At 28.7% G+C, this 12,991-nt stretch overlaps 1 protein-coding gene across 1 annotated transcript; it reads right to left on the bottom strand.

Moving 5' to 3' along the window:
• Positions 1-422: 422 nt before the first annotated feature.
• LOC135963233 (methanethiol oxidase) lies at positions 423-12,395 on the bottom strand. The gene is made up of 6 exons (XM_065515001.1): positions 12,262-12,395; positions 11,742-11,905; positions 11,192-11,661; positions 969-1,461; positions 779-904; positions 423-708 (listed from the first exon to the last, which is right to left on the bottom strand). Exons 1-6 carry the CDS (start codon positions 12,272-12,274, stop codon positions 520-522), a joined length of 1,455 nt encoding a protein of 484 aa, XP_065371073.1. The 5' UTR covers positions 12,275-12,395; the 3' UTR covers positions 423-519.
• Positions 12,396-12,991: the final 596 nt, after the last annotated feature.

The following is a 12,991-nucleotide window of genomic DNA, read 5'->3' on the forward strand; positions in this document are numbered from 1 at the left end:
ACTCAACAAATTTGTAAGACACCGATATATTTTTGTTTCAAGTGTCCTATTTTTTATTAAATATACTTAAACTGATTTATAACAAATTCCTGATTATTACGAACTTTAAAATAATGCTGCTACTTATAACGAATTCTCCATTTAAAACGAACAACTTTTATTATTCCACGAGATAAATACTTTCATTAAATTTTTCCCATAAATAAGAAAACCTTTGGATATTCTGGAAAAAATTAAAAAAAAAAAAACAAACAACAAAAATTCGACTGTGCCGAATCTTATATACCGTTCACCAAACTAAACTTAAACAAATATTTTTTGTTAAATTTAAAAAAAATTTTTTAAATGTTTTCCAAATTTTTTTTAATTGAGATTGTAAACATTTGTGTTGATACGTATTTTGACGAAAAATAACAATACTATTTACATATTTATAAATATTTATTTACAGAAATTCGCTTATTTAAAAAAATATAAAACAGTATTGAAAAGCATAATTTAAAATTAATATATTTGTATTTATCTAGCTAACCAGATATCAGATGTACAGTCACCACCGGGGTAACGCATCTCATGTGGTAGTGCTGGTCCATAAGGCTCATTACCAAAATCAACAAAGAAATCTTCATTTAATTTCATGCCACCATTCTTGACATCTATATCAATCATACAAATATGACCTCCCTTTTCAATCATTTTGGGATAGAACTGAAAAAGAGAAAAGTTTTTATTTTGCAAGAAATTTGATGTGTAAAATGAAGGTGAACTAAGTTATTACCATTTTATCCCATGCAGAGAAAAGAGATGTCGAAACGTACAAACGTTTACCATCCAAGGACAATTGCATCATTTGGGGTCCTCCTTCAAGACGTTTTCCTTTCAGATAGACTGGTTCTGGGCGTTCCTATTTAAAACATAACATGAAATGTTTATTGAGTTCTAGTGTATCCATTTTAATGTCCACTTACATCCATCTCTCGATCCTCAAGTACTTTGACATCAGCTAAGTCTTTACATATGGGACCACCTATAAATACTTGTCCCGTCAACTTTGGATTTTCTGGATCAGTAATGTCGTATTGACGAACATCACCATGACGCCATAGATTAACGTACAAATAACGATCATCGAGAGATAAAACAATGTCCGAAATCATGCCACCTACTTCTTGAGGTTCGCTGTCACCAAATTGTACCAATTTGGAAGGAATGTCAATTACTTTTTTGTAATCAAATTCATCAGAATCTTCCTTCTTTTTAAAGTAGAACACATTAGCATTGAGAGCACAACCGACCAAACCCTCTGGTCTCATGGGATCGTGCATAAAACGAATTTCTAGCGGGGTAAAACCTTCAAGGCCCAAATCAATTGTTTGGTACAAGGTACGCGTCGACCATTTAAAGAAATTTATACGGCATCCATATTCTGTAAGATCATTTATGTCTTCATCCCTCCAACCTCTGAAATAAAAAACGATATTATTGCAAAAATAAATGTATTTTTATTTTCGTGACTTAAAATGGAACAAAGTAAATAAACATATTTTGCAATACAAACAACTAAAAACACTTGATCATTGTCATGTCTCGAATTTCAATTACCTCAAGTAAATGTCGTAAATACAGACAAACACAAATTATTTGCATTTCATACTCGTAGTATTTTTTGAATATTTTTATAATGAGCAAAATTGTTTTGTTATGAATTCATTATACAAAAGGTATGTACAGAATACAGAAATTGTTCTTAACAAACAAATTTATTTAATTTTTTTAATAATTTTAAACAGATTATTAATGTCCAAGAAATTTAAAATTACTAAATCTTGATTCAGAATAAATGAAATAAATAAAAATAAAATAAATCCTAAATACGCAACCCAAAAAGGCAATGTAAAATGAAATATTAGAAATTAGACAACGAAGTATTTTTATATAAATAATTATAACAAACCGATAATCCCATAATTTCCCATAAAATTCTATTTTATAACACGGCGCACAGTGGTATGGGTTCATAATTTTTTTTGCAAAAAGTAGGAGTGCTCCTATGATAATAAAATATGGTACACTTGGCTAGTTTCACATAGAAAAGCTAAATATTAAAAATGGTTCATATCGGATAGTCCCTAGGGGTACCTCCCATACAATGGTCCTTCCAAAATAACGTTGTATCAGTCATAAATTCTTAAATAATGCAGCGATCTTATTTGAATTTAGCATATGTTAGTTCAAAGTGCCCAGATATCCTACTACATAGTCCATATTTGAACCTCCATAATTGAACCTAGTCCACATATAGGTCCCTTTCTGAAAATAGTTTTATCGTTCAAAACTCACATAAAAATAATAGTATCGTGATGAAATTCGACATAAACAAGTTTTAAGTGCTTCTATCCCCCAAATAAAAAGTAAAAGCCGAAAACCTTTTATTGTAAATATGTATTGCAATTTATTGTAAATATTCATAAAAAAAATACGTGAGTTTTATCGCAAAAAGTCGCAGAATTTTTTTACATAAAATGAAAGAAAATATTCCAAACTTTCATTTAGTAGTAGTACTAACACGGATGTAGACCGAGCTAACTTATTTTTTTCTAATAAAAACTGCAAATGCTAAATTTGTTGGAGCCATTTTGATTTGCTCAGATTTCTAAAACTATTTATGTAATTTAAATATTTTTTCTTTCCTATTAAATTTAAAACACTATCTATCTATATAAAAATGAAATGGTCCATGTATGTAATGGCATCACGTAAGAACGGATGGAGCGATTTGTCTGATTTTTTTTATTCGATTCGAAATTTTCAGGGGATGGTTTGTAAAGAAAAAAATTAAAAAATTCCGGATAAAACTCGGATTTTTTTTTAATTTTTTTTTTGAGTGCATCCAACTGTAATAAAAAAGCTCCCTAAAGTATGCAGTACAAATTTAGATATTTTATTTGAAAGTAAATAAAAACAGGCAGGTGTGGGTTGGAGAAACTTGAAGAACTAACATTAGTAAATGCCACCTGGCGAAGACGGGGCAGTCAACTAGTATTTTAATAAAAATGCTCTAAAACTATTGGTAGTTGAACCATATTTATTGTATAAACAACTGAAATGTAGTAACATTTTCATCAGTTTTCGTCGAAAACAAATCATGGTATTATACTAATGAAACATTTCTCTACAGAAGCGCATCATTAGATTTCTAAATAACTGTAAAAAAATAGAATTTTTGCCCAAAAAAATACAACTTTCTGAATAAATAAAAATTGTATCAAACAATTTCAAAAACAACCTCAAATTCAGAAGTTATTCTAAAAAACGATTTCAGTGATGTTCGTCAACGTATCGACCTGTAACTCAGTCAGTTTTTGCCCGACTTTAAATTCTTTAAATTTGGTAATAAAACTGATAACGCTTTAAAACGATTTTTTGATACATTTGTAAGTTATAAGTATTGCTTTTGATAAAAACAGTCGCTTTTCATTGCTTATTTTGATATGAAAGCTTATAAAAATATATACCAATGTATAAAGAAAATTTAGTTCATAAATTTTAAATCGGATGAAAATTGTAAAAGTTATTCAACTTTACTTAACACCAAAAACAATTAAATTACAAATTAAAAAATAAAACTCAGTCGATCAAAGATTCCAGGTTCATATAATACAGTATATGTTGTTTGGTGGCTTTACTTCTTGAGTATACTGGAAGTTATAGCTCAAACTAATTTTTAATATAGAATAGTAAATAATGAGAAAAAGAGAATTCGAACGAGTTTTGACTACACACCATTTTTTAACAAGAAAAATGTTACTGCGGACAATCTATTTAGTATGCAGATAGAGCTATGGAACATATTTATTATTCAAAAGATTATTAGGTATGTTCGCGTACTTTCCAGTAAAAAATATTCAGAAACTTAATTTTAGAGAGTAAAAATAAATTACTCTCAATCTGAGAAATAATCAAAAAAAGTACGCCAACAACAATTTGTAAAAATAAGTTGTATTTTATTATAAATCAATATAAAACTTTTGTTTTGTGTTATTTTACTTCTTTTCTTTGCAAAACTTGTAAATTGTAATAATTTTCAACTTTTTAGTTTTGTTTATATTTTTTCGCGTACTTGATAATTTATACAAATTATCAAGTACGTGAACATAACTATTATGATTCATCATAATTTCAAATCGAATGTACTTAATTTATTTTGGCTTGGAAAGATACATTCAAATACTCAAAATAAAATTTATAGATTAGTATGTATTATCAAATTGATGTATTAAATATGTTTGTTAATAACAAGTTCGCGATGCCCTTAAACTCATGATGTAGACAAAAATAAACAATCAAAACAATTGTTTTACTAAAATGTTTTTTGTTGCTTAATGTTTGATAAGAAATTGCTCAGATTAAACAAGTTTATGCACTTCAGAGGATGATTAGTATAAAATAAAAAATAATTTTAATTACTTAAATTTATTTCTTCTGCGACGTATGGTTTACCACAAATGTTGCCATGAAATTAGTTTGTTTCTTATCTGAAATAAAAAGCAATCAGCTGCTTGGATGTTGCAATTTTTAATTATAGATACTGCTACTTGCGAATAGATTATTTTGATTTTTACCGATATAAAAAATAAAAATAAGTAAGAGTGTTATATTCGATTGTGCTGAATAATATATACCCACTAATAGAGTGTCCCTTAGAATTAAATTTTTGGAAATGTTGAGACGGTACCCCTTGAAAACTTGTGTAATGATATAAAATACCACCAAAAAAAATTTTAGCTTGTTCTAAGAAGGTCAACCCGTGCCGACTTAGCGATTTAGTTTTGAGGTGCATTTACAAGGGGAAAAAATGCATTTTTTTCAGTTTTTGTAAAAATGTTGCCATTAAATAATTACAATTGTCGTTCTTATAAGATATAAAAGACAAAAATTGGTTAAAAAATGTTAAAGTTATTAAAAAATCGCCAGGCCATTAACGTGACTCAGGCCACTAGAACATGAAATGTAGGAACAAAATTAACATATTTTCAGAAATATTAAAATAAAAGTTTATTTTTCATTAGAATATATTCATATTTACTTGTATATGAGTTTTTGTCTTCGTAGGATACCTCTAACCTATTCCCAGGTATGACCAAAAAAAATTATTTTTTTTAACGGCGTTTCAAAACTCCATTTTCAAATTTTTAAAAATTTTGTTAAAAAAATTTCAGAATTTTTTGATCATCACATGGGGATTTATTAACAAGATAATAGGGAATAAAAATATGACAATACCTCCTATAGTTTTTCCGTACCAGCGAGTTAAATTTTGAGATTTTCGAGAAAAACTAATATTTTGGCCATATTTTGGAGAATGAGCCGAATTTCCTTACTGTTATGATTTTAAAGTAAAAGCTATTCAGAATAGTATAGTCCAGGTAATTTAAAATATAGTCTGAAAGTTTTACTAAAAGCGGAAAACTTTAACCCTTAAATCGTGAAGGTCAAAGTTCAAATTTTTCAATATTTCAAATTTCTCATGGAAAGATATCGAAATGTTATATATTTTTGGGCCTATTTTGATGAAACTTAAGAAAAATGTAACACAAAGTCCAGTATTTACAAAAACAACAGAAAAATTTAAATTAACCCATAATAACCCCAAACTTCTAAAACCATTAAAAAAATAGTCAATAGAGCTGATGAAAATTTTATTTTTATAGGAAACAAACTTTTAAAATATTGTGTTGTGTATTAGAAAATAGTATTATGAAGCCATTTTGAAAAATGTTCACAATTTTCTTCAATTTTGACCACACATTTTTCAAACGGCAAAATATTGTATTTATACCTGATTTTTTTCTTTAATAACGTAATTAATATTTTATTGAGGATTTTAGAATAATAAAATTGATTTTAACCCTTTAGTGTACTTTTGATTTAATAGATTTAAAAAATAACTTGAATGATTGAATTTATTTAACTCTGAAAAACATTAAAGTTATCACCATTCATATTGAATGTGTTTTTCGTGACTTTAAAAGTTGAGTGTCTTTTTAACCCCAAGTGCTATTAAGGTTAATTTTAATTTTTGTGCTATTATTATAAATACTAAAATATAACATGTTTTCTTAAGTTTCATCAAAATCGGCCCAAAAATATATAACATTTCGCTATTTTTCCATGACAGATTCCAAATATTGAAAAATTTGACTTTTGACCTTCTCGATTTAAGGGTTAACGTTTTCCGATTTTAGTAAAACTTTCAGATTATATTTAAAGTTACCGGGAATATAATATTCTGAATAGCTTTTGCTTAAAAATCATAACAGTAAAGAAATTCGGCTCATTCGCCAAAATATGGCCAAAAAAATAGTTTTTCTCGAAAATCTCAAAATTTAAATCGCAGGTACGAAAAACTATAGGATGTATTGACATATTTTTTTCATAATTATATTCCCTAGTATGTTGTCAATAAATCCCCATGTGATGATCAATTTGTTTCTGAAATTTGTTTAACAAAATTTTTAAAAATTTGAAAATGGAGTTTTGAAACTGCCGTTAAAAAAATATTTTTTTTTGGTCATACCTGGGAATAGGTTAGCGATATCCTACGAAGACAAAAACTCATATACAAGTAAATATGAATATATTCTAATTAAAAATAGACTTTTATTTTAATATTTCTCAAAATATGTTAATTTTGTTCCTACATTTCATGTTCTAGTGGCCTGAGACACGTTAATGGCCTGTCGATTTTTTAATAACTTTAACATTTTTTGTCTTTTATATCTTATTAGAACTACAATTACGTACACATTTCGATTCTTTTAAATTAAATTGCTAAAGTAATTATTTACATAGCAACATACATACGTACAAATTGTTTTAAAATGCTACAAAAATACAAAATTTGTATAATAATATAAGTTATATAAAGAGGCTAGTTTCTGTCTAATTTGATATTAAAATTACGATATTTATAACAAATTATACCAATTAATATGATATCTGAAATACACATTGAACTGCATGAAGTCGGTTTCCAAGTACATATATATCTATTCATCTGGACAAGTGCAAAATGTTTATCATAAAAAGATGTAATCTTTAATTTTAATTGGGAACATGGCAATTTTTTTAGTTATGGCCTAAGTAATATGTTTAAATCATACTAAAATGTATTACACAATATTATATCTTGGTAAATTTTATAAGAAAATCAAAGGTATTGTTATTCTTACTCGTTGTATACTTATTGTAAAAACGAGATAAGACGAAATACTATTTATAACTCCTATGATAAGATTATACAATTTGTAAAAAAAAGTTTATTAGTTTTTTCTTTTGATAATCAAATATCGTATACAACTTTTTTGGATTTCTAAATCACTTCCATGGGCATATTTTGATTTTTACCATATTTTGAACAATTTTAAATCAATATTTTCCATGAGAAGTCGTTCTATGAATATCCGTCCGTTCATCTGGTTTGCTGTCTGTCTGACCTTCTATGTGAACATTGGTGTAAATTAATAAAATTTATTTATTATCAAAGTTTTTTGAAATTGGTTATAATCCGTCCACTATTTCGCCTAACCAACATACATGTTCACAAATGTCTTAAATATATTTTTAGTATTCATATAAAATTTACCAAAAAACTGTACCAAAGTCTTTGAAGATCAATCCATTTTTTTTTAATTACAGCAAAAGAACATTGAGTAATTACTTTTGCCCCACCTTGTAAAAGGTTTACACCCAAAAATCAGTTTAAAGTGAATAAATCATTAATGGATGATATTATTGAAAGACGTTCTACAGTTATAAGGAACGGCCTAGAACAGTGAAAAGATAACAACATCGAGAAATTAATAAACTGAATATGTATGCATTACTATAATTGTATGTTGTCGGTATCGTCTGACTATAATTTCATATATTTACTAGATTAAGTTTATTTTATCAACAATATTTTTCGGGTACAGTGAGTGGCACTTAAAATCGTACACCATCGTAGTCAAATTTTATTTATTAGTTTTAGAAAGTTGATGTTTTGGAAATATTTTAAAATGCTATTTTTATATTGTGTGTGCTATTACCTATCAGAAAATTGGGTATAATTTTAATTGCCCTTATCCACAAATAAAAAAATTGGGTAAGACTGTCAGTGCCCAGAATATCAACGCATCATTTAAAATCTTAAAGGCACTAAAAAATAGCAAATGATACCCTAAAAAGTATTAGGATTACTTAATATTAACATTTTTTTTCATTTTTAAAGTTTTAATTATAATTTAATATAATTGTACGAATTTAAGTGAAATATGAATTTTGTGATGTTCTTTAATTTTCATCAATATTTTTTTTAACGAATTGAGGTTTTGTTAACTTTTTTGTTGAAATACATATTTTTTGTTCCAATTAATAAAATTACTTTCAATTTTTTATATAATCACCTATTATTGCCTGTATAATTTCATATGGTCAATTCACAAGGTCTCTTATCATGTCATATTGTGTTAATGTTCTAATATTTCACAATGGTTTAAAAATGTTATTGTTGCCATTCAAGCAAAAAATGTCCTAAACTATTACTACTCTGTTAGCTATGTTTATTGTGCTGTCGTAACCAACCAGCAGAGACCTGCGCCGAACCCTAATAGCCGCATACGCCGACACTGAGAATCGCAGTCAAAAAGTTATAGTCTGGAAAAATTATGCAAAGCCGCCATACCATTTTTCACAAGCCGCCGCCACCGATAAAAGTGTTCGACACAGGTCTCTGATAATCAGCTGTTTTTGTTTACAATTATTTTTTGAACAAAATTTGTTTTCGTAAAAGTGTAAAAGTGGTTGCAGAATAATATGCAAACAAATTTAAGATAATCTTTATTTACTTGAGTCAGCCATTACCACCTCGAAAATGTATTTTTCGCACAAACCGGATATTATTTTAGATTTCTCACTTGGCATTGTTAAAGAAAATTTTTGTTATTGTTTTATTTTGTATCTGTCTTTTATATCAGCTGATTTAGATTTGAAATAGCACACTTAGTTATGAGGGGTTGTTCACAACAGTCGTATTTTTTCTTGTTATTATTTTAGTACTTCTGAAATTAGGACACCTTGTGAATTAGCTTATAATATTTAAAAAAAAAATATGTTGTACGATTTTGAGTGACACTCACTGTATGTTAAAGTTCAAACCAAACAATAGACAAATGTAAATCTTTAATGCCTATGTATTCGAATGTAGGAAAATAAAACAAAACAATTAGGTACACAGAGGTGTGGTATTTAATAATATATATTATTTGAGACACGGTTTGTATATTAACAATATAGTGTCAACTGATTAACAGTTAATAAATTTGTAAGTGCTTAAGTACTTATTTTAATGCAAAAATTGTTTTAATACCAACATTTGTATGAAACGATTAACAATTATTTTGTCAATTCATTTGGCTTACATCAAATAAATTGATTTTATACGAATTCAAATTATTATGGTTCAAAGTTGGTAAAATTGTACTTTTACTGGTACAATTCAATTTGGAAAGGAACTCAAAATCCATTATACATGTTATTACCAAGACTATCTTACTATTTAATAAGTTATCCCAAAACCGAAACCGCAATTTTAAAAATGTTTGTGCTTTTATTCAAAATGTTACACATATTTCCAATCTCACTCACTTCCAATCCAAGAGATTAGAAAAAAAAAACGAACAGAAAATTAGCTATTTTCGGATTTGTCATTTCCGATTTTAATGATATGTTTCACAGATATTATACATGTGTATGTACATTTAAAGAGATATTATTACATACTTATGTATATTCAAACTGTTAATCAAACCATTGGCATTTTTGTTTTTATCATTTACTGCATAACTTTTAAATGAAACAACGTATGTTAACATTTTATACATGAAATTAAAGGTAATTTAGGTAATTTAAGCTTTTAAAAAAATATAACTATATGTTTCTGTGTCATTATTGCAAATACATTGTCTGGCTTTTCTTTTTATGCCTCCCATTAATAGCTGCACAACTTTTCTTCCCACTTCTACCGTTATTCCAGCTTATTTATTCCACTTTGTTCTCATAAAAATCAGGTTATTTACTGTACCTGCACTCTTTTTCACTTTTTGTTTTACAATTGCCCAATACATCTCGATTGGACGAAGATTTGGCATTTTTTTTAATTGATGTGTTTTGGTATAACATCAATATTATTATCATTATACCACTTCATAGTTGTATTTCGGTAATAACAACTTGTCATTGAGTAATGACAACTTGTATCAGATGTGTTATATCTTATAAATGACAGTAGTCGCTTTTCCAAATTATCTTTTTAAACCCTACACTACCATAGTGGGTAGGGTATAATGCGTTTGTGCAGATGTTTGTAACGCCCAAAAATATTAGTCTGACACCCACCTTAAAGTATTCCGATCGACTTAGAATCACTTTCTGAGTCGATTAAACGATGTCCGTCCGTCTGGTCGGCTGGCTGACTGGCTGTCCATGTAAACCTTGTGCGCAGAGTACAGGTCGCAATTTTGAAGATATTTCAATGAAATTTGGTACATATTATTTTTTCGGCTCAAGGACCACGCCTATTGACTGGCTAAAATCGGTCCATTATTCCACCTAGCTCCCATACAAATTGGACTTTATCGGTCATAAATGTTTAATTTATATATGTATCTCCACAAATTCCGCTCCAAATAAGTTTTATAATTCTGAAAATTCTTTAAAAACATGTCTGAAAAGCTTGGCTCTTCAAACCGCAGCTGCGGATTACCTGCCAAATTAATATTTATGTTCAATTTTACGTATTCATATTTAAAGGCCACACAACATCGAGCTGCCGAGACGTACAATTTTTGACCAGATATCTGCCGAAAATCTGATTTTGGCTATCTTATAACCCGACAAAGTCGGATTTTCTAGATATTTGTGCACAATTTTATCTCTAGCTTCTTTTTCCATTATGTATACACTTTTTAAAACTAAACATAATGACTTGCAATTCATTGTAGAATAACGGTAGATTTGTTGTTAAAAACATATGTATGTAAATCTTTTTCCATTTTGATAACAGGGGGCGTTGTTATGATTACTACAGTGCGTACCAATTTTAAGTGGCCACTTCTTTATATGTATTTTAAATCTACATAAATGTACTTACCTTCTGAATTTTTTGGGGGCTGCCCATTCGGATGATGCCATAACATCAAAATATGGCTGATACCAAAAATCATAACCACAGAGGGGTTTTTTATCGCCTTTAATCCAAGTGCCCAGACAATTGAATTCCGAATCGAAGAGTACGAAATCACCCTTGGCATTGCCCTCTGCATCACCCATTGTAGAAATCATTATGTTGCCATCAGCCAAACAGTGAGTGGTGTGAGGTGCGGTGACATTGTGACTCTTAAGGACGTCTCCATCAACGACTTTAACAATTTCAGGCTTTCGAGGATCGGTCGCGATATCCATTACATAAATGTTATCGGAATTAACAGCTGGCATAACTAATCTGTCTCTTTTGGGGATACGCTTGGCATTTTTGTCCACATAGTAACAACTTGAACATGCATTCCATCCTGTATGATGTATTTCTTCGCCCTTGCGATTAGTAAATGTGCGATGGATGACCTAAGAAGAAAGAAGATAGAATATTTGTTGGTAAATAAATTCATGTGAAACAACTTTAGTTTCAGTCTGCCAAAACGTACTTGACAGTATGTAGGACTGTCTGGATCAACGTCGACAGTTGATAAGTAATCACCATGGGGTTCATCCAAATTTGGTTGCACTGTTATAGTATATAATAACTTTTCACGGGCACCAGTTTTCATGGCATCAAGTGGAGTGGCATAGCCAGGGCCATGACAACATTCTGGAAAAAAATAAAAAACATTAAAATTAAAAAAAAAAAATAAAAAAAAGTTATTACATAATAAGAATCTACATAACTGATTCTATATGTGGTCAAATTGGTGAAATTCTACTTCCACAAAGTGGGTCAAAAGATCAATAGAAATATTACTTTTGTTCTAGATGTCTACTAACACAAACATTTTAAACTCAATTATTTCGAAATGGCAAAAAAATTATACACTATTTTGTTTTATTGAGGGGACGATATATTAATCTTATTGCATTAAGAAATACATTATTAAAGTAATCAAAGATAAATATTTAATTAAATATGGTACGTGCTTTTTCTTTGGAATAAAATCGCTTTTATCATACCTTTTACACTCATTATTGAAATTATTTTAGCAACCGACACGTCTTGACTGCAGCCGGAATAAAATAAAACTAAACAATGAAAAAATATTGAATTGTTGTTTTACCCCAACTTGTTCATTCGGTCTGAAATTCTGTTTATTTGCTCTCTCTGTATATAAGGTTTGTGGTACAAGTAGCGTTGCCAGGTACTTTTCATCGCTATTTCCAACAAAAAATATAAATATCCCCAAATATTAAATAACAGATTAAACTAGGTTTATTTTCGAAAATACTTAATCTGATTGGTTGAAAAAGTTGCATGTGGTAACAAATTTAGCGTTAAATTAATAGTGATCCTTTATAGCCAAAGATTTAGCATAAACAGCAGATTTGAGAACATTCGAAATTACGGAAGTACACCTGGCATTGAGTGCGACCAAAATTTATTGTGATCTGAACATAAAAACCGACAATTAGATATCTTGGAAATACAATAGTAATGATAAGTACTTGAATGTATTTTTTTTTCTATCCATAGAACTTGAGATAAATTTCAATTACTGGTAATTTGTTGTCATTATCCCCATAAAATTCCCGAAATATTTTAATTTAACACTAATAAAATCACCAGTACCCAAACGAAATTTTCTGTTCCCAAAAGCTTTTCAAATCCCCATCTTTGGAGACAAATCCCAAAAACTGGCAAGTCTGGGTACAACACGATCTACCAACGCTTGTGTACTCAAAAAAA

This window comes from Calliphora vicina, chromosome 1, assembly GCF_958450345.1.
Source record: "Calliphora vicina chromosome 1, idCalVici1.1, whole genome shotgun sequence".
NCBI lineage: Eukaryota > Metazoa > Arthropoda > Insecta > Diptera > Calliphoridae > Calliphora > Calliphora vicina.